Genomic DNA, 25458 nt, shown 5'->3' with positions numbered 1-25458 from the left:
CCTCTGCCAAGCGCAGGAAGTCCCCTGGCTCTGGGGATTCATGTGGGAAGGCAGCAGGGCCCACTGAGTCTTGGGCGTCCTAGGCCTGGGCGGAACCCACTGCAGCAGTGCGCGTGCGCGGCTCTGCCCAAGCCTGATGCCAGGCCAGGAGGCTCGAGCGGGCCATCTGACCCTACATGGGGTCCCCACCAGTCCTTTCTCTAGGGCCAGGAGAGCCTGTGGTCCCTGCACCCGGCCCCCAAACTGCTATGCAGGCGGCAGGAAGGAGGAGGAGCGCAGAGGTCAAGTTTTAAGTTAAACACCCATATGAATTTATTAAATCCAGACTGTTAAAGGGCGGCGGTCTGGGAGGAGGGGTGGTGGGGACGAGGGACAAGACGATGGATGACCGCAGGTGGCCCACAGCCGGCCCGGCCCCTCCCCCGACGGCCCCCCCCTCGGCAGCGCCTGTCAGCTTCCCCATGATTTCAGATGGTACTGGGCTGGCAGGGCGACGGCTGGAAACACACAGGACAGACAGACAGACAGACGGCGCCTCCGCACACAGCCAAACCCTGGCCTCCCCGGCCCCACCTCGCGTGCTGGGCCCTGGCCTAAGGGGCCTCCCACTGGCCCGGCCTGATCTGTCCGGGGAGAGGGCGGTAGGGAAGAGAGGCGAGGGGCCGGGAGGCGGGTGGTGTCACCAGGAGCTGCAGAGGACGAGGACGGAGCGGCTAATCCTTTTTCTTGTCCTCTGCTGGCTTTGGAGGGGTGTCCTGGGGCTCGCTGGCAGAGCCGGCCCCTGGAGTGGGCTTGGCAGGCAGGGCTGTGGCCTCCTCCCTGGCACTGGCAGTGGTGGCCGTGCTGGGGACAGGGGTGAGGGCACCTGCTGCCGTGGAGGCCTGGGCTACGTCCTCTCCACTCATGCCAAACTCGTTCACGCGGGTGGGGTCGACGCGGTAGATCCACCGTTGGTAGAGGTAGATGAAGAAGACCACGTCTGCGGGAGGCACCCACGAACGCACGTGTGAGCGTGCAAGCCCCTTGCCCACTGGGGCCCGAGTCCACCTGTCTTCCCACCCGGGATGCGGGGGGTCTCACCGTCCCGCAGGCAGCCGATCCGGTACATGACGGGCATCTTGATGACGAAGGCAAACAGGTCATCAATGAAGGTGTTGAGGGCTTTATAGGTGAGCATGCGCCATGGCAAATGGGCCACAGACTTGAGCTTGTAGTTGATGAAGAGCTGGGGTGTCATGGTGATGAAGCCTGCCATGATGGAAGACACAAGGGAGGAATCCCTGAGCCCTGAGCTTCCCTCCCCCCACCCATACCCTGCCTACCTCAGGGCCTTTGCATGTGCTCTGCCCTCTGACGCTGAGCCTCAGCTGAAAGGTCCTCTTAGGAGATGCCGCCCAGCCCCTCTCAGACACCCCACGCGTGGCCACTCACTGCCCTCCTCCCTTGCTCTGACCACCTGGCTGTGTTTGCTGGCTCCCCTGCAGGTACACTGCTCCTCTGGGGACAGGAACGTGCCCTGCTCCTCCTGCAAGCCCTTCCTGACCCCCGTCGGGGCCAGGCGCCCCTCCTGGCTCCCCTGGTCCCCGCGGCTGCAGGGCGCACCGAAGGTCAGCAGGAAGCCGTAGAGCATGCTGAGCACCCACGAGTACCAGCCCTTGTGCTCCAGGTACAGCAGGCTGTAGACGGCGTAGCAGCCCAGCAGCGGGAAGAGGATCCACGACAGGTACCGGAACGCCATCTGCGGGGCCGCGGGGCAGGCTGGGACCAGCTCCACAGGCCTGCCCGGCACTCTGCTCCCCACCTTCACCCGCCACACCTGGTACGCCACGGTAGGGGAATTTCCCGGTGGCCCTGGGAACTCTGGACTTGGCCAGGAGGTAGACATGGCAGGGAGGGGACAGAGGGTGTGACATGGGCCCTAGAGGGGAAGCCTGGGTACTGGCAGGCAGAGGGCCCAGCGGGGTGCCGGGGGTGCAGGGGGAGTGGGGCGGGGGGCATGCAGACACTCACGTCATCGTACACTTTGGTGGAGGACTCGATGTAGGTGGACTTGTCCTTAAAGGTTGGGCAGGGGAAGATGCCCGCCAACCGGTGCTCCCGGTCAAGCTGTGAAAGGGATGGAGGTCAGCTGGCAGGAAGGGGGGCGGGCGGTAGAGGGGACACGAGACCCTGCCTGAACAACCCCCTTCCCCTGTGCCAGCCCCGCCCTGCGCCTGCCTGCTCTTCCCAGTTCCCTGCCCTATGCATGACCCAAAAAATCCCCTGGTGTGAAATCCCCTAGGGCTTGGGGCGAGGCCGGCGTCGGGAAACCCCAGGGGTGCAGCTGGCCAGACGACCCTTCCCCACCGCCCCTGCCCCCCAGAGCGCACTCACCCGCACGTCCATGACCTTGGTGATCTTCCAGAGGTCGATGAGGACTCCGATAAAGACGCTGACCTGGACCACAAAGTTGGTCTCGTTGTCCAGGATGTAGAGGAGAACCACGAAGGACTGGAACACGCCGAAGAAGACGGAGCGCACCGACAGCCCCTCCAGGGACTGCCGGCTGTTCCAGAACTGGATGTCTGCAGAGGGGTCAGATGTTAGCCAGGCAGGACCCCTGCAGTCCCCGCGCGGGACTGGGACACCCAGCACCCCACATCTAGGGATGAGCTTGGCAGTCCACAGCCAGTGCCTACCACAGAAGCGGTCTCCATGGCCCTGTGGCCTGGGCTGGCATAGCCCAGACACGCTGGGTCTGTGTCACAGCATGCCCTCCCTACCCCCGCCACTCCTGACATGGAGGAAACTAACCCTCGGACCTCCATGGGATGAGCCCTATGCTCTGACTACCACTCAGACAGCCTGGGCAACAGACCCAAGGCCACAGCCATCTGATGTGCTGGCGGGCGGTGGGCCAGGACTACCAGGAGGCCCACACACAGGGCCTGGCCTCCAGAGGCAAAGCTGGGCAGGTGACACATGGCCGCCCTCTAATCCCAGCGCTTGGCATCCCATCCCCCACCCCAACCCCCACTTGATGCACCCCTAGTCCTGATGAGAAAGAAAGGACTGAGACGGCGCCTGGGGAGGTGGAGGGTGTGACCCTGGCCAAATGGCTCCTGGGGCCTCGCTTTCATCAGAACAGAGACCTGGCTGCAGAGGGCTTTCGTGACCCCTTGGTTCGCATGTGCGTGCTCGGCGATCAGGATGATGCCTGGCTGGGGGCTCCTGCAAGGCACACGGCCTCCCTCCCTGACCTCTGCCTCCGGCTCCTCAGGCTGTGGCTGAGGTTTGCAGGCACCGCTGAGGGCCCTGCGCAGTCCCTGGCCTGGGCCACTCACCCCCAGCATGGTGGGCCCTTCAGGGGACAGAGCTGGCCTGCAGGGGCCTCCCCAACAGGCAGCCTGCCAGGCGGGGTGCAGGAACCGCTCCGGGGCTTCCCTGCTCCTGGCCCTGGAGTTCCCCGGCCCAGTTTCCTGGTGGTGCCACCCTGGCCTCGGCCCCAGCTGCGGGCCCAGCCCTTCTCACCTCCGTACCCGGTGCCGGGCAGTGTGGGGTTGAGAAGTTGGGAACCACTGTCCCCACCCGCCCCGCTCACCAGGCCTCCAGAGAATAAAGCCAAGACCCCACGTAGGGGGTGGGCATGTTGGGGGGGGGCCGTGAGGCCTCTCCCCATCCCCAAGGTCCCAAACTTACCATTCTTGAAGGCCAGGAACTCGAAGACGCTGTGCACGATGGACACGATGATGGTGAGCGCCAGCAGGTAGGGGTTGGTCTCCAGGAGGGCAACCTGGAGGAGGGGCACAAGCACGGTCAGCCAGCTTGGACCCCCTCTCCCCCACGATGGGGAAGGTGGACAGGACAGAAGGGAGACGTGTGCAGAGAGCGTGCACGTGTGCGCCCGCATGCACGGCTCAGGGACGAAGGGGTGGTGGAGGCACCAAGTTCACACGGTGTCAGGCAGCGCCCACCTTCACTGAATCCTGCTCCTCATCAGACTGCTCGTACAGTTCGTCACCCAGGAAGTTCCAGGGCGACTTGGTGCTCTGCGCAGCATAGAGCTGCCAGCGCCACAGCGAGAGTGGGCAGAAGGACACGCGCAGCGGCAGGCTGGCCAGGCTCTCGTTGATGGGGTAGTAGTCCTTCTGCAGGTTCCAGTAGTCGTTGAAGTAGATGATGGGGTAGTAATCGCCACTTACTGCGTCGAACTTCACGTCTGCAGGGCAGCGGGCGGGGCAGCGGTCAGCCCACCAGGCACTGGGCTGGGCCACGGCCCGCAGAAGGGCTGGAGCTCAGTACAGGGGCCCAGGGGACCGCAGGAGGCCACAGTGGCTCGGCCTCCTCAGAGAATGCCAGTGACCCGGAGCTCAGTGACCCCTGCCTGCACACCAACGGGGACAAAGGACCCACCCAAGAACAGACGGAGTGGGACAGGGTAGGGGCGCAGGAGGGTGGAGACCTCACAAGGCCTCGCAGGGAGAGACGGGGTCCCCAGAAGCTGCACAGGGCTGGGCTTACACTGGTCCAGCGGTGGGGGCACATTGCCCTTCACCCAGGGCGTGTGGTCATCCACGATGTTGATGGTGATGTTGGGGTGCCAATGGGAGATGACTTCCACGGGCCCATAGTCCTCGGCCCTCTGTGGGGAGACAGGGCACACGTTGGGTCTCAGGGGCAGATATACATACCTTGGGTGTTCGCGCACTCCTGATGGCGCTCAGGACACCACGGGTAGGGCTCGGCCCTGAGCCCAGCACCTGGCTGGCCCAATGTGTCTTCACTCCACCAGCCAGGGCTCTCCTCTCCACACAGAGCAGGAGGGGGAGGACCAGGGAGGACAGGGTAGGGTTGGTGCCCTACATGGGGACACCCAAGAAGGAAGGGGCCTCCAGTCTCCGTGATGCTCACCAGGAAAGCAGCCCATGCTTGGAAGCCTTCCCTGGGCCTCCAATGGGCTGGCTCCCTGGGCATGGGCCCGCCCCACCACTTCCTGCTAGGGGACATCTTTCAATGGGATGGGGGTAAGACCCACATCTCAGGGCTGGCTGATCCAGAGCCTGGCCTGACCTTTCCCATAGCCACCTCACTTGACCAGGCCCATTCAGGGCTCCATGGCACCTGTGCCTGCCAGCCCAGGATCCTTGCATCCCACAGCAGCTCACCTTGATCATTTCTGGGTCAGCCTCAGTCTCTCCTGTGAGCAGGTTCTTGGTCTTCTGGAACCGCCGGCGCTTGTATTTGTTGATCACTGAGGAAGGGGCAAGGGCGGGGATGGGGTGAGGCCACCAGCAGGTCCCCTGGCCTCCTCCCCGACCCCAACCCTTGCCACCCATTCCCTGTCTCTACTGGATGCCACCACCCACCCAGCCACAACAAGTAAACCCATCTCAGCAGCCCAAAGGAGGGCGCCACCCCTCCCAACTCCGGTCTCCCCTGATGACTGCGCTTACCTCCTTACTGGCCTCCCACTACCCATTTGCTTTTGTTTTGGGTTTTTTTTTGTTTTTTGAGATCTGGCAATACAGTTCCAGACTGGTCTGGAACTCATGATCTCCCAGCTTCAGCCTCCTGAATGCTGGGATTACAGGTGTATACTGCTGCACGTAGCTCAAAGAATTCTTTTTTTTTTTTTGGGGGGGGGGTCCAGTCGTGGGCCTGAACTCTGGGCCTGGGCGCTGTCCCTCAGCTCTTCAGCTCAAGGCTAGCACTCTACCACTTGAGCCACAGTGCCACTTCCGGCTTTTTTTTTCTGCTTATGTGGAACTGAGGAATGGAACCCAGGGCCTCAGGCATGCAAGGCAAACGCTCTACCACTGAGCCACCTTCCCAGCCCTCAAAGAATTCTTTTTATGCGAACATCTTCTACTCCCCATGTCCCACACATCCCCTCCCTCCCTCTTCTCTCATCCGCTCACCCTGGGCCTCCAGTCAGGCGACCCTGGCCCCCCGTCACACATCCCCTGCCATTGCCACCTGCCTGCAGGTTCCCAGTCAGCTGCCCCTTCTGCCACATGCTGCCAGCCCTCCTGCTCGCCAGCTGTAAGTCCTGCCACCCCAGCCCTGGGCACTGGCTACTCAGCCACGGTCTCCTCGGCCAGTGGCAGGAGGGAGCCTATCATTAGCATTGAGCAATGCGAGCACAGGTTCACACACAGCCCATCCAACACAAGACCACGGTGGGGTTCTGGATAGGGCCTAGAGCCACCACCGCCATGAGAAAACCCCCAACCACAAATGCAGCTCACTTCCTCTGGGAAAGGCCGGGCTGCCCACAGCCCCAGCCCCTGCGCTTCTCCCAGTCTGTGATGCTGGGAGGAAAACTGCCTGGCCATGCACAGGAGATGGGGGATAGAGAGCTAGCCAGGAGCGAGGCTCAAGTCCTAAGGGGTCTCCCACAAGCTAAAGGACAGTGGTAACATCACTGCCCTGCGCCTGCTGCCAACCCCACCCTGCTGTTACTTTTTCTTTCTTCTGATCAGCTGTGGGGCTTTATCTCAGGGCCTGGTTGCTGTCCCTGGGCTCTTCCACTCAAGGCTAGTGCTCTCTCACTTTGAGCCACGTGTAGTTTTCTGGTAGCTAACTGGAGATAAGAGCCTCAGCCTTTCCTACCCCAGCTGGCTTTGAACTGGGATCCTCAGATCTCAGCCTCTTGAGTACAGGATTATAGGCATGAGCCACGAGCATCGGACTCCACTGTTTCTCTTACTATGAGCTTGTTTGTAACCAGCACCCTTTGAGAATCAACACCAGGGACCTGTTCTGCGGAGGCTCAGGAGAGGAAGAGGGGGTCCTGACTCATGTGGGGGTGGGTGGGACTGAGATGGGTCTGGCTCCCTTGCAGGTCACAGCCCCTTTTTCTTTTTCTTTTTTTTTGGGGGGGTCTGGTCATGGGGCCTGAACTCTGGGCCTGGGCGCTGTCCCTCAGCTCTTCAGCACAAGGCTAGCGCTCTACCACCTGAGCCACAACACCACTTCCGGCTTTTTTCTTTTTGCTTATGTGGTGCTGAGGAATCAAACCCAGGGCCTCATGCATGCAAGGCAAGCGCTCTACCACTAAGCCACCTTCCCAGCCCCCCATTTTCTTATTTATTTATTCTTTTTTTTTGGGGGGGGGTGGGTCTGTTGTGGGTCTTGAACTCTGGGCCTGGGTGCTGTCCCTCAGCTCTTCAGCTCAAGGCTAGCACTCTACCACTTGAGCCATAGCACCACTTCCAGTTTTCTAGTGGTTTCCAGGAGATGAGATAAGAGTCTCATGGGGGAGGGGGGCGCCTGGGAAGGTGGCTCAGTGGTAGAGCGCTTGCCTTGCATGCCTGAGGCCCTGGGTTTGATTCCTCAACACTACATAAGCAAAAAGAAAAAAGCCGGCAGTGGCGCTGTGGCTCAAATGGTAGAGCGCTAGCCTTGAGCTGAAGAGCTGAGGGACAGTGCCCAGGCCCAGAGTTCAGGCCCCACAACCGCCCTCCCCCCACAAAAAAGAGTCTCATGGAACTTCCCGCCTGGGCTGGCTTTGAACTGCGATCCTCAGATCTCAGCCTCCTAAGTAGCTAGGATTACAGGTGTGAGCTACTGGTGGCTGGCTACTCACTTTTTTTTTTTTTTTTTAATTCACTCATTCAGACAGCACTGGGGATTGAACTCAGGACCTTGTACTCACTAGGAAGTGTTCTATCACCAAGCCCCACCTCCAGCCCTACTAAAATCGTGGCTGGTGCAAGCAGAAGCATGCTGGAGTGGGACACACACACAACTCTGAATCCTGAGCCTAAAAAGGAAAGGGGGAAGGGGGAAGGGAGAAGGGGGAAGGGAAGGAAGCACATTCACCCGTGTCTGGAACCATGTGGAATGGAAGCACAGCTGAGCTCAGAGCAGCCCACAGCCGTCCCTGCACACTGCCTAGGACGGCGCTGCCCACAGAGGCCCCTGGACTGTCTCCCAGCAGGGTCCTCACCGCCTACTGACCGCCTGCAGGGAGGGGCTGCATCTGATCACTCTCGCTACCCCCCTGCTGCGCCTAGGGCTCCACTTTGAGGCTGTGACCTTTCCAGGTTCACAGGCCCAACCTTCTTACAGACCACACTGCCACCTGTCACCCAGAGGGACTCAAGGAAATGTCACAAAAGGCCAGGCAAGTACAGAGATGACAATTAACCTTATGAAAACTGGGAAGTTGGGTGGGAAAAGAAAGTAATCTGCTTCACTGTGTGGGTCAGACATGCCCAACAGCCATATACGCAACAGCACTCAAGAGCCAAACACCGCTTGCTGGGCATCAGCTCACACCTGTTATCCCAGCCATTCAGGAGGCTGAGATCTGAGGATCACAGTTCAAAGCCAGCGTGGACATCAAAGTCCATGAGACTTTTTTTGCCAGTCCTGGGGCTTGAACTCAGGGCCTAGGCTCTGTCCATGAGCTTTTTTTGCTCAAGGCTAATATTCTACTACTTGAGCCACAGTGTCATTTCTGGCTTTTTCTGTGTATGTGGTACTGAGGAATCAAATCCAGGACTTCATGTATCCAAGGCAAGCACTCTACCACTAAGCCACATTCCCAGCCTCGTAAGACTCTTTTGGTCCCCCGCTCCCCCCCGCCTTTTTTGTTGTTGTTGTTGTTAAGTTATGGGGCTTGAACTCTGGGCCTGGGCGCTGTCTCTCAGTTCCAGCCCAAGGCTAGTGCTCCACCACTTGTGCCACAGTGCCACTTCCGGCTTTTTCTGTGTTTGTGGTGCTGAGAAATCGAACCCAGGGCCTCATGTATGAAAGGCAAGCACTTTACCACTAAGCTAGATTCCCAACCCTGCCATAAGACTCTTATTTCCCATTAACCAGCAAAAAAAGCTGGACAGAAGTACATCTCAAGTGGAAGTGCCAGCTATGAGCAAGAAAGGCTAGTGAGCACTTGATGCCCTGCCAGTACCGGCCCCAAAACTTCTACAAAAAACACTGAGGAAAAAGCCGGGCACTGGTGGCTCACGCCTGTAATCCTAGCTACTCAGGAGGCTGAGATCTGAGGATCGCGGTTCAAAGCCAGCCCGGGCAGGAGAGACCGTGAGACTCCTATCTCCAATAAACCACCAGAAAACCGGAAGTGGAGCTGTAGCTCAAGTGGTAGAGCGCTCGCCTTGAGCTGAGGGACAGCGCCCAGGCCCAGAGTTCAAGCCCCATGACTGACAAAAAACAAACAAACAAACAAACAAACAAAAAAACACTAAGGAGACTTCAAGTGTAGCCTGGGGAGGGGGAGGGAGAGACACAAACCATGGGTTCATTCAACCTTCCATACCAGAGAGGAAAAAAGGAACAAAGAAGGGCGCCCAGTGGCTCACGTCTATAATCCCAGCTACCCAGGAATCTGAGATCTGAGGGTGGTGGTTCAAAGCCTGTCTGTGCAGGAAAATATGTAAAACTCTTATCTCTAGCTACCAGAAAAATCAGAAGTGGAACTGTGGCTCAAAGTGGTAGTGAGCAAAAAAGCTCAGTGACAGCCCCCAGGCCCTGAGTTCAAGCCCTACTACCAACCCAGAAAGAAAAAAAGAAAAAAGAAAAAGAAAAAAGCAAGGTATAGTGAATATCTGAAATCCCAAAACTCGTGAGGCTAAAAACAAGAGGATCTTGAGTTCTAGGTCAGCCTAGCCTACACAGTGAGACACTCAATAAATAAAACATTTAAACATTGTTTGAATTTTTTGTTTGCTGGTCATGGGACTTGAACTCTGGGCCTGGGTGCTGTCCCTCAGCTCTTCAGCTCAAGGCTAGTGCTCTACCACTTAAGCAACAGTGCCATTTCTGGTTTTCCGGTGGTTTATTGGAGGTAAAGAGTTTCATGGTGGGCTGGGAAGGTGGCTCAGTGGTAGAGCGCTTGCCTTGCATGCTCAAGGCCCTGGGTTCGATTCCTCAGCACCATATAAGCAAAAAAGAAAAAAACTGGAAGTGGCGCTGTGGCTCAGGTGGTAGAACGCTAGCCTTGAGCTGAAGAGCTAGCTGAAGGACAGCACCCAGGCCCAGAGTTCAGGCCCCACGACCGGACCAAAAAAAAAAAGCTTCATGGCCTTTCCAGCCCAAGTGGGCTTTGAACCGTGATCCTCAGATCTCAGCCTCCTGAGTGGCTAGGATTACAGGTGTGAGCCACCAGTGCCTGACTTGTTTGAATTTTTTTTTTTTTTTTGGTCAATCTCTGGGCTTGGGTGCTGTCCATGTACTCTTCAGCTCAAGGCAAGCACTCTACCGCTTGAGCCACAGCACCACTTCCAGCTTTCTAGTGGTTTATTGGAGATAAGAGTCTCACGGAGTTTCCTGCCCGGGCTGGCTTTGAACCGTGATCCTCAGATCTCACTCTCCTGAGTAGCTAGGATTACAGATGTGAGCCACCGGCACCTCGCTTTGTTTGAATTTTTTAAAAACCAGTATAGGGTTTTAACTCAAGGCCTTGTGCTTTACTTTTTTCTTATGTGGTGCTGAGGAATCGAACCCAGGGCTTCAGGCATACAAGGCAAGCGCTCTACCACTGAGCCACCTTCCCAGCAAGGCCTTGTGCTTTACCATTGACTTAAGCCTTTTCTACTTCTGTGCTATTATTTATCAGGTAGGGTGTTTTTTTGTTTTTAAACCAGTCCTGGGTCTTGAACTCAGGACTTGGGCACTGTCCCTGAGCTTCTTTTGCTCAAGGCTAGCACTCTTATCATTTGAGTTACAGTGCCACTTCTGGTTTTTTCTGTGTATGTGGTACTGAGTAATCAAACTCAGGGCTTCATGTATGCTAGACAAGCACTCTACCACTAAGCCACCTTCCCAGCCCTCAGGTAGGGTCTTGAGTTTTTGCCTGGTTATGGCTTCAGCTTACAATCTCTTCAACCTTAAGTATAACAGGGACCACAGACATATGCTACGATGTACAGCCAGTTAGCTGAGATGGGATCTCAGTAGTTGTTTTTTTTTTTTGTCGGTCGTGGGGCTTAAACTCTAGGCCTGGGCACTGTCCCTCAGCTCTTCAGCTCAAGGCGAGTGCTCTACCACTTGAGCTACAGCGCCACTTCCAGTTTTCTGGTGGTTTATTGGAGATAGGAGTCTCACAGTCTTTCCTGCCTGGGCTGGCTTTGAACCGTGATCCTCAGCTCTCAGCCTCCTGAGTAGCTAGGATTACAGGTGTGAGCCACCAGCGCCCAGTTCTCACCAGGTTTTTATTTGGGTTGGTCTGGAAGCTTGTCCTCCCAATCTCTACTTGTTGAATAGCTAGGATTACATATATGAGCACACATGGCCTAAACACTCAAGAGTTCAACTCATAGAAATTCCTGTGGGTTAGGAAACTCAGGAGCCAACACGTGGGCTTTGCTGACCTGGCAGGGTGTTTGCACTGTCAGCCCTCACATGAAACACAAGATTTACCAGACACTCAAGCAGACGCGGTGGTGAAGGCCCAGTTACAATGTGGCGTCCCTCTAACCATCCCAGCTCTGACCTGTTCACCCCTCTGGCCCAGGTCCCCATGAGAATGACTTACTCCGAGACATGTGGACTGTAGCGAGCCGGCGGTACAGGGCCTTTTGCCGGGGGTCTGGGTGGAAGCCGCTCTTGGTGAAGTAGACGTGGATGTAGATGGAGCCATTCTGCTGGACACTCTGTGGGGACAGGCGGCAGTGGGTGGGAGGCAGCCCGGGGCCGGCTGTGGGGGGGGGGGGGGGAGGGATTGGGCAGGCTTCAAGACCGCCCCACTGTGGCCAGGGCCATCCAGAGCCCCAAGTGTGGTCCCCGCAGTCCCCCGTTGTTCAGCAGATGCTCTGAGCTCTCAGGGCAGCCTCACCCATCCCAGTGAGCTAAGGTCACAGAACGCATGTGTCATCTGGCAAGGGGGTGGGTTGGGTGGGACCCCCATTTTGCTGCTGATGCACTGGGCTCTCTCCTAGGCTACCTCGCACTCCAGCCGTCCCAGGCAGCTCATCAGCTCGGCCTGCCTCCAGGAGCGCCACGCTCACAGACATGGAGGGGACAGGGAGGTGCCAAGCTGCCCTGGGCATGTGTGGAAGGCACAGGAGAACCCAAGCCCTCCTGGTGTGTTTTGCCACTGCCAGCGGCGCTGCAAGGCCTAGACCCTGCCTGTGACATCCACACAGACCCCCAGCTTGAACGGAGTGCTTCCCAGTTCCAGGGAGCAGCTCCAGCTGTGGCCTGGCCTGATTTAACCGCCCCCCCAACTGTGCTCTCTATGACCACAAAGACAGAAGGAAGTGGCGGCCTCATTCCCAACAAGCTAAGGACAAGAGATGGGGGCTTAACCCAGGGGAGCTCCCAGAAAATGCCCCTCTCCCCTGTCAACTGATTTCTGCCAGGCCCCAGCTGGGCAGCAGTGGGGACCATGCAGCCCAGCGTCAAGCTCTTTTGGGGACAAGACTGCCACCGAAAACTGGGGTTCCAGTGTGGACGGAGCCATGCTGGGGACCCCTGACAACTGTGAGGGCAGGGAGATGACACTCAGGCAAGCCACAGGTGGAGGGCTTCCTGGGGGAGGCAGGGATTAAAGCTGAAGCTAGCAGGCCCGCAGCCAGAGAACTGCGTGTGAGGCCTTAGACCTTGGGAAAGGTGGCCACGCCCCCCACCCTCCCATTGGCTTCCTTGTGGTCAGCCCACTGGCAGCACACAAGCAACGCGAAGGAGCGTCCCGGGTGACGCAGGGGGCTCCCCGGGGTTACTGAGCTGGTGGCCCGCGGGGGGGCACCCCACCCCACCTGTGGGATGTCCAGCTCAGCAAAGTGCTCGTAGCAGCCGTCCGCATTTTCGCCGCTCGTCCAGTCGCCGTACACCAGGTCGTGCTGCTCCCAGAACAGCGCCGATGTGGCATTGAAGTCCGTAAAGTGCTCGTGCTCCGAGATGTACACGTGCAGGTTCTGGGGGGGGGGGGGGGGGTTGGGGGGGGTGAAGGTGGGGGCTCAGGGCTGCCGGGAAGAGGACCCTGGCCTTCTTCTACTCTCGCCCACTATTTGCCTTGCCATCAAAGAGCAAAGAAGGGACAGGGTGGGGCTCAAGGGCACAATGCCTGTCTAGCATGTGACCCTGGGATTCACCCCCCCAAAAAAGCACTGAGGAAAAAAAAATACCTTCAGAGTCAGGCGCCATGGCTCACACCTGTCATCCTAACTACTCAGGAGACTGAGGTAGGGGATCACAGCTGAGACCAGCCCGAGACGAATCTGAATGCTCAGAATTTAAGTCCCAATACCAGCATAAACAAAACCAAGCCCATAAGGATTAGAGACGTGGCTCGAGCATGAAGCCCTGAGTTCAAACCTCAGAACACCACCATCCTTCTCTCAAAAAACACCTAGAGTAGAGCTGCCCGCCAGGCAGAATGCAGGGGGAATGGAGCAAGGTGCCCTGACCTGGCCTCCATTGCTGGGAGCAGCCAAGGCTGGGACCCCCTACCTGCAAAGACCCAGCATGCTTTGCAAGCAAGCACCCCTGGACCCCGTTGTAACCGTTTTTAAACAAGGCAAAGCTTTTGCACCCTCCTCACCGCCCCCCCAAGGAGGTGCCCATTTCCTGCTGGCGTCCCTGCAGTAGTCACATCACAAGCTATGACAATTGGGGCTCCTCATTGATCCCCAAGCTGGACGCTGTCCTGACCACCCTCACCGCCCTCCCCTGGCCTCCCCACTGCAGTACCATTAAAGTGTCTTTGGGGAACAGGTTGCGGCTGGCGACACGTGGGGCTCCTCCGGGGCCCGTGTGGTCCTGAGGGGCCGGCCCTCGGCGGAACCAGCTGCTAATGGCCCAGATGATAAAGATCCTGAGAAGGAAAGAGCGAAGTGGTCAGGCCTCCCCTTCCTCTCCCCAGGCCTGACATGGGGTGTCCAGGAGAGACCCTGATATCACGGAGCCGCATGCAGGTCCCAGCTTGAGCCCTCTTTTCCAGGGTCCTCAGGGCAAAGCTGATGCTGGTTAATTTCAAGCCGGGCGCCCATAGCTTACACCTGTCAGCCTAGCTACTCAGGAGGCTGAGATCTGAGGATCATGGTTCAAAGCCAGCCTGGGCAGGAAAAGTCCGTGAAACTAGTCTTCAATAAACTACTCCAAAAAGCTGAAAGTGGTGTTGTGGCTCAAGTAGTGGTAGAGAGCAAAAAGCAGCTCAGGGACAGTGCCCAGATCAAGTTCTAGCCCTAGGATGGGCAAAAACAAAAAAGAAAAAGAAAAAAAACAAAAACAAACCTTCCAAGCTCAGCTGAAGCTGAGCTGTTGGGAGGACAGCAGTGAGTCACCAAGGGCTAGGTTTGAGCTTCTGGGTTTAGTGCTTTTTGTCTGCCACTGGGCTTTGAACTCAGGGCCCCGAGTTCACTACAGAGCCCAGGCTGGCCTCAAATTCATGCTGTTCCTGCTTTTGCCGGCAGTGCCCCCTTCCCCCAGTTGTCTGTCAGCAGGAAATGCCCCCTTGCACACACATGGGGGACATCGCTGCCGGAAGGGACATGAGTAGCACGTGCTTTACCCGTGTTAACCACGGTTCTCATCTCACCCCAGGGCCTGGGCATGGCTCCCCTAGCACTGCAGAACAGAAATAAAAACAAAAATGCTCTGGAATGGAAAAGTACCAGGAGTGAATGCCCAGGTGGGTAGGGGCTCCTGCCTGTGCCCGAATTGGTTGAGGCAGAATGAGGCATGGGGACATGCCTCGGCCTGTTGAAGCCCTGGGGTCCGGGGTCTCAAGGGCCATGGCCAGCTGAGCCATCTGCTGCTTCCCCAACGTGCCCCTGATGAGGGTGGCTGTCAAAGGGCTGGAGCCAGCGGTGCCTACAGCTCAGCACCTCCCAATTTATTAAAAACTCCAAGGGAGCGCTGGGAGCGGGGCGCCCACAGGTGGCGCTGTGCTTGTAGCAACGTCCCTGACAGGGGCCCTCCAGGACTCCCAGGGGCCAGTCCTCTGGAGAAGGGGGCCCTGCCTGTCCTTGCTTGGGGAACCACACAGAGGGCCCAGGGACACTCGCTTCCTGCGTGCCTGAAGGAGGCACACCCTCCTTTAAGCCTTTCCAATTTCTTTTCCTTTTTTTTTTTTGTTCTCATTGTGCCAGTTGTGAGGCTTGAACTCAAGCCTGAGCACTACCCCTGAACTTTTTCACTCAAGGCTGGCACTCTACTACTTAAGCCACATCTCCACTTCTGACCTTTTGCTGGTTAACCGGAGATAAGAGTCTTATGGGCTTGCCTGCCTGGGCTGGCCTCAAACCACAATCCTCAGATCACAGCCTCCTCAGTAGCTAGGATGATAAGCGTCCAGCAATCAGTGTCTGGTAGGTTTTGACTTCTTTGAGCCAACAAAGACACAAACCCTCCTTCACACGCTGCTGCACCTGGTAGTGCACAACGGACATCCCAGCACGAAGGAGGCTGAAGCAGGAGGATCAGGAGTTCTGAGCCAACTTGAGCTATATAACAAGTTCGAGGGCTATGCAGGGAGATCGTCTCCAACAGACAAGACCTCTAGCGCTATGGGCAGTGAGTACCCACCTCACACCCACTTGGTGGCCTGGGCCTACAAGGTGAGGTAAGGCAGGGCTCTGATACTGCAGAGATTCCCCAGCTATACGGCTAAAGAAGACTGTCAGAGCCGGGCGCCAGCCCGGGGCAAGAAAGTCCGTGAGACTCTTATCTCCAATAAACCACTCAGAAAACTGGAAGTGGCGCTGTGGCTCAAGTGGTAGACACTCGCCTTGAGCTGAAGAGCACAGGGTCAGCACCCAGGCCCAGAGTTCAAGCCCCACGACCACCAACCCAAAAAAAAAAAGAGCCGGGAGCTGGTGGCTCACGCCTGTAATCCTAGCTACTCAGGAGGCTGAGATCTGAGGATCGCAGTTCAAAGCCAGCCCGGGCAGGAGAGACCGTGAGACTCCTATCTCCAATAAACCACCAGAAAAACCGGAAGTGGCGCTGTAGCTCAAGTGGTAGAGCACTTGCCTTGAGCTGAAGAGCTGAGGGACAGCGCCCAGGCCCAGAGTTCAAGCCCCATGACGGACCAAAAAAAAAAAAAAAAAAGAAGACTGTGAGGAGCAACAAGAGGTCAAAGGTGGGCACGCAGAGCTGCTTGGAGATGGTAAAAGCGAAGTGTGATCCCAGCATTCTGTGGGCTGCGGGCTCCACAGCTGAGAAGCTTGGGGCACACAGGGAAAGAAGACACGCAGCTTCTGGGGCTGAACACAGCGGGGAGCTGTGCTCTGGGGCTCCTGCACGACACTTGGAGGCCCAGGGACAGAGGGTGCAGCCCACACCTGAACGTGATGGGGAGCTACATTTTCTAGGTAAATTCGGGAACTCTACCTTGCAGTGGTTGGGAGTCACAGGGAGCGTGAACAGCGGGTGCTAGAAGCTGGGGACCAGGGGACAGGGTGTAAGGACTTTTCTCCAGCACCACACAATCACATTTAATTAAGTTCCATGTTGTAGTAGTACGTGCCTATAATCCTAGAGGAAGGAAGCTGAGGCAGGAGGATCAAGAATTTGAGGCTACAGGGCTGGGAAGGTGGCTCAGTGGTAGAGTGCTTGTCTTGTATGCATGAGACCCTGGGTTCCATTCCTCAGCACCACATAAGCAGAAGCTAGAAGTGGCGCTGTGGCTCAAGTGGTAGAGCGCTAGCCTTGAGCTGAAGAGCTGAGCAACAGTGCCCAGGCCCAGAGTTCAGGCCCAGGACTGACACACGCACACAAGCCAGAGATTAATTCATCATAGAACAAGCGAGCAGGTGCCCCCCCTTTGTCCCCATTTCCTCAAGGCCAGGGCACCCACTCACCTGAACAGCACGCCTTTGATAACCTGCCAGGCATTGGGTGCTGGCTGTGGTGGGGGATTCTGGGGCTGGGTCTCCGCCGGCGGGTCCCTCCCAATGCTGCCATTGCTGGTCACCTGGGGGGGGGTGGACAAGGACAGGGTGAGGAGGGCAAGGGGACCTGGGAGCTGCCCTAGGCACCCCCAAGGGCCTGCCAGGCAGGGCCCATACAGAGCAAGATCAGCAGCTGACAAGGAGGAAGCTGAGTGCTTACGTCTTCCCTCAGGGAAAAGCAGTTACAGCACCTCTGCTGGGGACATGGAGCACCCACCCAGTCCTGCACCGCCCTTCTGGACAGACCGAGAACTGGCAGGCCAGAGGCAAGAGCCTGAGCAGCACCTGGCCAGCATGGAGTGTGAATCACAGCTCGCTGATGGGCTGTGCACACTCAGCCACTGCTCCCCAGGGCTGGGGCCTAGCAGAGGTGGCAACCGGGGACAACCAAAGGGTCCCTGGCCAGGGCCCACAGAGGCTGCTAGTCCAGTAGGTGGGACAGACACAAGGGACAGGGGCAGAGCAACACAGTGGGCGGTGCCCATGCTCTGCCACACCCACACCTTGGCCATACCAGCTCCATTCACAGCCTAGTACATGCAACTTGGAGAGGCCAGGTGTGGGAGGAGAGGGGGGCTTCCTCTGGAGTCCACAGCACATAGCACCTGGCTGCTCCCGAGGCTCTGCCCAGGATGCCAGGCCACCACCCTGCTGCCCTGCTGAGCCTAGCCATCATCCCACCCCACCACCAGAGAGCTCTGTCCTGCTACTTTCTGAAACGCACGGCCATGGAGGACAGCGAGGGACCAGGTGAATCAGACCATACCAGTCCTGTGCCCACAAGCCCTGGCGGCACAGCAACTTGGCCCAGGTTAGGAAAACATTGGAACCACGTGCACTGGAAACCTGTCCTTCACACATCCAAAACCCGCTTTCCCGCACACCTGCTGGGCTCCAGGCCCCAGCGCGGAGTCTAGAGGGAAGCAAAGCTGCACAGCAGAAAACAGGGTCATTAAAAGAAGAGAAATGGGGCTGGGAAGGTGGCTCAGTGGTAGAGTGCTTGCCTTGCATGCATGAGGCCCTGGGTTCAATCCCTCAGTACCACATAAGCAGAAAAAGCCGGAAGTGGCGCTGTGGCTCAAGTGGTAGAGAATGCTAGCCTTGAGCTAAGGAGCTGAGTGACAGCGTCCAGGCCCAGAGTTCAAGCCCCATGATCAACAGAAGAAAAAAAAAAAAAAAGATGAGAAATGAAGCCAGGCCAGTGGCTCACATCTGTCATCCCAGCTAGTCAGAAGTCTGAGATCTAAGGATCATGGTTCGAAACAAGCCCAAGCAGGAAAGTCTGTGAGACTACTCAGAGAAGGCTAGAAGTGAAACTGTGGCTCAAGTGGTAGAGTGCTAGCCTTGAGAAAAAGCAGCTCAGAGACAGCACTTGGGCCTGAGTTCAAGCAACAGGACTGGCACACACACACACACACACACACACACACACACACACACACACACACACACACACACACACACACACACACACACACACACACACACACACACACGAAAAAGAGCAACGAGCCAGGCAATGTTAGCTTACACCTGAAATCCTAGCTACTCAGGATGCTGACATCTGAGGACTGTGGTTTGAAGTCAGCCTGGGCAGGAAAGTCCATTTGAAAAAATAGAGCAATGTAGCTGGGCTCAGTGGTGTACACCTGTAGTCTCAGAACTCAGGTGGTTCAGTCAGGAGGACCTGAAGTTCCAGGCCAGCCTGGGCTATGCAAAAAAAAAAAAAAAAGAAAAAAGAAAAAAGAAAAGGGAGGGGGGTAACAGAGCCAGGCACTATGGCCCACAACATAGCAAGATCCTATGATTAAAAAAAAATAAAGCTGGGCACTGGTGGCTCATATCTATCACTCTAGCTACTAAGGAGGCTGAGATCTGAGGATCACGGTTCAAAGCCAGCCCGAGCAGGAAAGTCTATGAGACTCTTCTCTCCAATTAACCACTGAGCTGTGGCTCAAAGTGGTACTAGCCTTGAGCAAGAGGTCAGGGACAGCTTCCACACCAAAAACAAAAAGAGGGAGGGGGAAGGGGGAATGTCAGGTGTTTTGGAAAACATGGTAGTTACTTTTTTGTTTTTTGGTCAGTTGTGGGCCTTGAATTCAGGGCCTAGGCACTGTCTTTGAGCTCTTTTGCTCAAGGGTAGTGCACTACCACTTTGAGACACAGCTCCACTTCTAGTTTTCTGGTAGTTCATTAGAGATAAGAGTCTTAAGGAGCCAGGTACTGGTGGGTCACGCCTGTAATCCTAGCTACACAGGAGACTGAGATCTGAGGATTGTGGTTCAAAGCCAGCGAAGGCAGGAAAGTCCAGAAGACTTTTTTTTTGTTGTTGGTTGTGAGGCTTGAACTCTGGGCCTGGGTGTTTTCCCTGTGCTCTTCAGCTCAAGGCAAGCACTCTACCGCTTGAGCCACAGCGCCACTCCCAGTTTTCTGGTGGTTAACTAGAGATAAAGAGTCTCACAGACTTTCTTGCCCGGGCTGGCTTTGAACCATGATCCTCAGATCTCAGCCTCCTTAGTAGCTAGGATTACAGGAGTGAGCCACTAGCACCCTGCCATAGGACTCTTATCTCCAATGAACCACTAGAAAATTGCAAGTGGCACTGTGGCTTAAAATTGGTAGAGCACGCTGGGCACTAGTGGCTCATGCCTGTCATCTCATCCTAGCTACTCAGGAGGCTGAGATCTGAGGATCGAAGTTCAAAGACAGCCAGGCAGGAAAATCCATTGATACTCTTATCTCCAATTAACCCCCCAAAACTGGAAGTCACTCTGTGGCTCAAGTGGTAGAGTGCTGGTGTTGAGCTGAAGAGCTCAGGGATAGCTCCCAGGCTGAGTTCAAACTCCACAACTGACAAAAAATAAAAAATTAAAAAAAATTAATTTGGTAGAGGGCTGGGAAGATGGCTCAGTGGTAGAGTGCTTGCCTTGCATGCATGAGGCCCTGGGTTTGATTCCTCAGTACCACATAAGCAGAAAAAACCAGAAGTGGAACTGTGGCTCAAGTAGTATAGCACTAGCCTTGAGTTGAAGAGCTGAGGGACAGCGCCCAGGCCCAGAGTTCAGGCACCACAACTGACAAAAAAGAAAACTGGTAGAATGCTAGCCTTGAGCAAAAGAGCTCAATGATAGGGCCCATACCCTGAGTTCAAGCCCCCAGCTGCCAAAAAGAAGTCTCATGGACTTTCTTGCCCAGGCTGGCTTTGAACCACAATCCTCAGATCTCAGCCTCATCAGTAGCTAGAATTACAGGGATGAGCCACCAGCATCCAGCAGCAGTTACTTCTTCCCAAGTTAAACTCCACTTACCATACAAACCAGCAAGCCAATCCCTCACAGCAAAACAGATCCATAATAAAGCTCCCGCACAAATGTTCACAGTAGTGACCAAAAGCTACAACCAGCCAAAATCCTGAATTGAATGGCAAATAAACCAGTGCCCAAAGAAAACTGCTCAGCCACAGAAGGGAACAGCAGGTCTCACGATCTTTTGCCCAGACACAAAAAAGATATGTGTGTTGTAAGAAAGTCTTAGAACCGGGGCTGGGAAGGTGGCTCAGTGGTAGAGCACTTGCCTTGCACGCATGAGGCCGTGGGTTCAATTCCTCAGCACCACATAAGAAAAAAGCCAGAAGTGGTGCTGTGGCTCAAGTGGTAGAGCGCTAGCCTTGAGCTGAAGAGCTGAGGGATAGCGCCCAGACCCAGAGTTCAGGCCCCACGACTGGACCCCCCCCCCCGAAAGAAAAAAAGAAAGTCTTTGAACCAAGCATGGTGACCCTACTTGTAATATGGAGATAGGACTGAAAGTTCAAGGTGGCCAGTGTGGGTAGCAGACCATCTCAAAAACAATATACAAAGATACTTGTGGCTCACGTCTCTAATCCTAGCTACTCAGAAGGCTGAGATCTGAGGAGCACAGTTCAAAGACAGCAGGGTAAGGAAAGTCCATGAGACTCTTATGTCCAATAAACCACCAAGCTTGAAGTGGTGCTCAAGTGGTAGAGCACTAGCCTTGAGAACAAAAGGTCAGGGACAGCACTCAGGCTGAGGCACCCCAAACCAACATGTAGAGCACTAGCACACAGGAGGCCCTGACTCCAACCTAGCTCAGGGATGAGTGAGGAATGACCAAGGGCTAATGGTGGTTATAGAGAAATTGCAGCATGTCCAGGCTCCTGAGTTCAACCCCAACACACACACACACACACACACACACACACACACACACACACACACACACACACACACACACACACACACACACACACACACACACACACACACACACACACACGACACTTTCGGAAGAAACAAAACTTGTAATGCAGACAGTGACTGCAAAAGAAAATGAAGGGGAGAGATGGACAGTGGCTGGGCCTGTGGGGCCTTCACCCCAGGATTCAAACTGATGTGTGGTGAGCAGGTACAGCCATGTGGCAGCCATTGCCACAGTGGTCCCAGGCCTCAATAGCCCAAGTCAGGGAGCTGTGGATCCAGCAGGAACAGGAGCGCTAAGACTCAGGTCCTGAGGAGGAGAGGCCCGAGGGACCTGTGGAGACTCCACTGAGGTCGGTGGACCTTGGTCTTTACCACAGAGCCCAATGACATGCACCACCCCACATAGGCAACAACGGAAGAAAGGCCAGCATCCTAAGTTATACTGCAATGAAGATGCAACACTGTGGGCCAGCCCTTTCCCTCAGGACATGTAATCAGACATGGTGGTGCACACCTGCAATACTAGCACTCAGGAGTCTGCGATGGGAGGATGGAGAGGTTGAGGCCAGCCTAGACTACGTAGAAAACTCAAGGAAACCTGAACAGAGTCAATACCCTCTCAGAACATCAAAACCAGGGGCTTGCTGGGTGCCAGTGGCTCACATGTGTAAGCTTAGCTACCCAGGAGGCTAACATCTGAGGATCGAAGTTCAAAGCTAGCTTAGGCAGAAAAGTCCTTGAGACTCTTATCTCTAATTAAACACCCCAAAGGCCAGAAGTGGAGCTATGGCTCAACTGGTAAAGTGCTAGTCTTGAGCACAAAAGCTCAGGGACAGAGCCCAGGCTGGTTAGAGACCCAGGATCAGCACAAAACTTAAAAAAAAAAAAAAAGAAAGGAAAAGAAAAAGAAAAGTGCTGGAGGCATGGCTCACTGCGTTCAAAGCCCAATTTTACCACCAACAAAGAAACTAAAAAAGGGAGAGGCCAAGTGCCAGTGGCTCATGCCCGTAATCCTAGCTACTCAGGAAGCTGAGATCTGAGGATCTCAGTTTTCTGGGGCAGGAAAGTCTGAGAGACTCTTATCTCCTATAAACTACTCAGAAAAAAGCTGGAAGTAGTGTTGTAGCTCAAGTGGTAGAGCTCTAGCCTTGGGCAAAAAGAAGCTCAGGGGTAGAGCCAGGCCCCAGAATTTAAGTCCCAGGACTGGCAGAAAAACAAAACAAAACAAAACAAAGGAGGCAGGCTCAGAGTGGCTGAGCCTACTTTACTCCACTATTTCTTGTGCAGGGTGATTGTGCCCAGCAGGGCACACTTGGCAACTTCTGGAGAAGGGCTGTGTATGCTCACATGTAATGTATAGAGACCAGGGTGCTACTAGACATCCTAGGATGCACAGGACAGCTCCCCAACAAAGAACCAGCCAGTTCAAAATGTCAATAGTGTCCAGCTTGACAAATCCTCTCTAGACAAGAGTCAGCTCATGCAAGACCTTGATCTGCTTGAGGGGGGGAAAAAAAAAAACTTGTACTTTATCCTGAAGGCCAAAGGATGAGCAAGGAAAGGTTTCAAGCACAGAGCTGGGACAAGGGATGATGGGATATGTGAGGCCTATCAAGCCAATCCAAAACCCTACCTGCTCTCTCCCACCACCCCCACCCCATAATCAACAGAAACTCACAGAAGGAAAAGATCTCCCTTCAGAGAGAATGCAAAGCCCCTGATGACAAGGCCTACAAGGTGAGTTCATACCAAAACAACATTAACCAACATTTCTACAGCCCAGACCATCCAGGTCACTTGCCCTGGGGTTCCTCACACACAATTTCCACCTTCCTGCCCTTCAAAGATGATTCCATATGCCCCTCCTTAGGCTCCCAGAATCCCTGCATCCAGACTTTTCTTACAACTCCAGTATTCCAAGATCATAACTCTGTTTACAAGGATGTCTCCTTATCCCACTCACTCTCCTTTCCGGCTAGGACATGCTGTGACTGAAGCCATCTTAGGGGCCCATTCATCACAGGGTTGGCTCTCCTATGCACTCTTCTGTTCACCCGCCTCCCCCTCCCTCCCCCCCCTCCCGTGGAGGGAGAACCCCAGGAAGAAATTTACCCAAGGTCACACACACACACACACACACACACACACACACACACACACACACACACACACACACACACACACACACACACACACACACACACACACACACACACACACAGAATCACTTCATGCTCCTCTTCCCAGCCCGCATTCCCCTCCCTGGAGCAGACTCCCACATGTCAGTGACAGCTCAGTGGGCAGGTCCCACAGCACCTTGCTGTCACCCCATCAATTCCCCAGATGCCTGCATGGTGTCTGGGTACCTCAGTCGGCAAGCTCTTGGAGAGAGGCCGGGGGGGGGGGGTGAAAGTGTCTCTGATTATTTTAGGGGGGAGAGGGGGTCAGAAGTCATCAGTACCAGGACCACTTTAGGCTAGAAATTCCTATCACCCCCCCTCTTCCGGTGCAGACCACCCAAGGGTGTCAGCTTCCACATGAAATGGATGCCAAACTCAGCGACCTTCTTCTGCAAGCGCCTGGGGGTGGCTTGGACTCGGCTGCCAGTCTGTAAAATGGGTCTGTGGGGGGGGGGGGGAGTTCATCTGATTTCATCCCCTTCCCCATCCCCCGCTACTCCCAATAACTACAACTCCCCGCTGGGCCCCAGCCTCACATCGCAGGGGCCCAGAGCGACACCCCAACCCCCCACCCCAGCGAGGCGCCAAGCCACTCAACCCAATGGTCTGGGGGGCGCCGAGCATCGCAGAGAGTCCGGAACCCCGGACACCGGGGGACGGACGGGGTCGACGTCCCCTCCGCGCCAGGCTCCCCGGCTCGAGCAAAGGGCCTGAGGCCACCAGGCGCGAGCGTCCGCGACCCCGAGAGCTCAACAGAGCCCCGTTTCCGCCACTGTCCGGGCCTCCCCGTACCCCCACGGCCGCGTCTGGGCCCCACCACTCAAGGTCCTCGTCCTCCCGTCCCCGGGCAAGGGCTCCCCCCCAGACACAATGCACCGGACGACGAGGAAAGGGGGACCGGGACACGCCCCACGCGAGGCTCCCCCCCGGGTGAGGAAGAACCCCCCCTCAGTCCCCTCTCGGCCTCCGTACCTGACCGGAGCCGGAGCCTCCCCCGGCTGCCACCACGGCGCTGCCGGCCCCGTCCGCCTCCTGCGCCGCCGCCATCTTCCCGCTCCGGGTCCCCGCCCCCGCCGCCAGTCCCGCCCCGTCCCCGACCGCGCCAGCGCGATCGCGCGAGATTTCACGGCCTATATCCGGCCGGAGAGAGAGAGAGAAAATAAAGAGGCTTAGCCACGCCTTCCGGAAAGGCCACTTCCGGTGGCGCTGGCCCCCGCCGGGCCACCGTAGCGCGTTGGTAGAAGAAAACGCGTACTGCGAAATCCCGTCACTTTCCGCGCCATTGGGGAGGGGAGGGGGGGCTCTCCTCACAAAATTGCTCCCCAGGAAAACGAAGCCGCCTGTTCGCGTGGGTGATCGGTCTCTACCCGCATGGCGCCGGGGTTGTTGGCCCGCCGGTTCTTTGGGTGTCTTTGTTCTTGTTTGAGGTCCGTTTCCATGACTCTTGAGCCTTCCCAGCCACCGTCGCTCCGCCCACCCGTCCTGTCCAGGCCACGCCCTCCGCGCGCCACGAACCTCGCCGGCCGCCGTCTGCGCGTGCGCGGACAGACCGTGCTGGTTTGCAGGCTGCGCGTGCGCGGACAGACCGTGCTGGTTTGTAGTCTGTGTGTGTCTGTGTCTCTCTCGCCCTCCCTTCCTCCCTCCCTCCCAACGCACCTAGTCACAAACTGACATTTCTTTGTCGGTCGTGGGTCCTGAACTCTGGGCCTGGACACTGTTCTTCAGCTCTTCAGCTCAAGGCTAAGCGCTCTACCACTTGAGCCACAGCGCCACTTCTGGTTTTCTGGTGGTTTATTGGAAATCGAGTCTCAGAAACTTTCCTGCCCGGGCTGGCTTTGAACCGCGATCCTCAAATCTCAGCCTCCTGAGTAGCTAGGATTACAGCCGGGAGCACAAAGTAACTCTTTGAAGCTTGGCACGGGGCCCCTACCTTGGGACGAGACCTTGTCAGCCCCCTCTCGGAGCTAGTGGGTACCCTGGTTTAATGCGCATGCGCGTTCCTGACTCCTTTCCCCCCACCCCCCTTCTTCCCCTTCTATTTTGACTCCCCAGCTTACCTCCAAGTCCTGGACCCCGGCCGCTCCTTACATGAATTGCGTAAGTTTTCATTAGCTACTATGTATCTTCCCATGGCTGCAAGCTTGGATTCCTGCGAGGATGCCAGGGAGAGAGGGACGGAGGGGGGGGGCAGTGGGTCTCCACCGGTGGGCTGAGTGACCCTGA

At 56.3% G+C, this 25458-nt stretch overlaps 1 protein-coding gene across 2 annotated transcripts; it reads right to left on the bottom strand.

The window, feature by feature from the left end:
* Positions 1-616: 616 nt before the first annotated feature.
* On the bottom strand, positions 617-24689 carry LOC138813868 (putative lipid scramblase CLPTM1). 2 transcript variants are annotated; one of them, XM_070002416.1, is made up of 14 exons: positions 24603-24689; positions 16749-16861; positions 13636-13759; positions 12702-12860; positions 11480-11597; positions 5145-5230; positions 4501-4621; positions 3954-4198; positions 3679-3772; positions 2374-2564; positions 2011-2106; positions 1603-1738; positions 1081-1248; positions 617-979 (listed from the first exon to the last, which is right to left on the bottom strand). In XM_070002416.1, exons 1-14 carry the CDS (start codon positions 24672-24674, stop codon positions 714-716), a joined length of 1989 nt encoding a protein of 662 aa, XP_069858517.1. In that variant the 5' UTR covers positions 24675-24689; the 3' UTR covers positions 617-713. The 2 variants fall into 2 exon arrangements, with proteins under 2 accessions (XP_069858517.1, XP_069858509.1); XM_070002408.1 differs by lacking the exon at positions 24603-24689 and adding an exon at positions 24208-24304.
* Between the last annotated feature and the right edge of the window lie 769 nt (positions 24690-25458).

The sequence above is a fragment of the Dipodomys merriami genome, unplaced genomic scaffold (assembly GCF_024711535.1).
Source record: "Dipodomys merriami isolate MVZ:Mamm:240054 unplaced genomic scaffold, mDipMer1.0.p SCAF_106, whole genome shotgun sequence".
Classification (NCBI taxonomy): domain Eukaryota; kingdom Metazoa; phylum Chordata; class Mammalia; order Rodentia; family Heteromyidae; genus Dipodomys; species Dipodomys merriami.
This window is presented reverse-complemented; position numbering and strand designations above follow the sequence as displayed.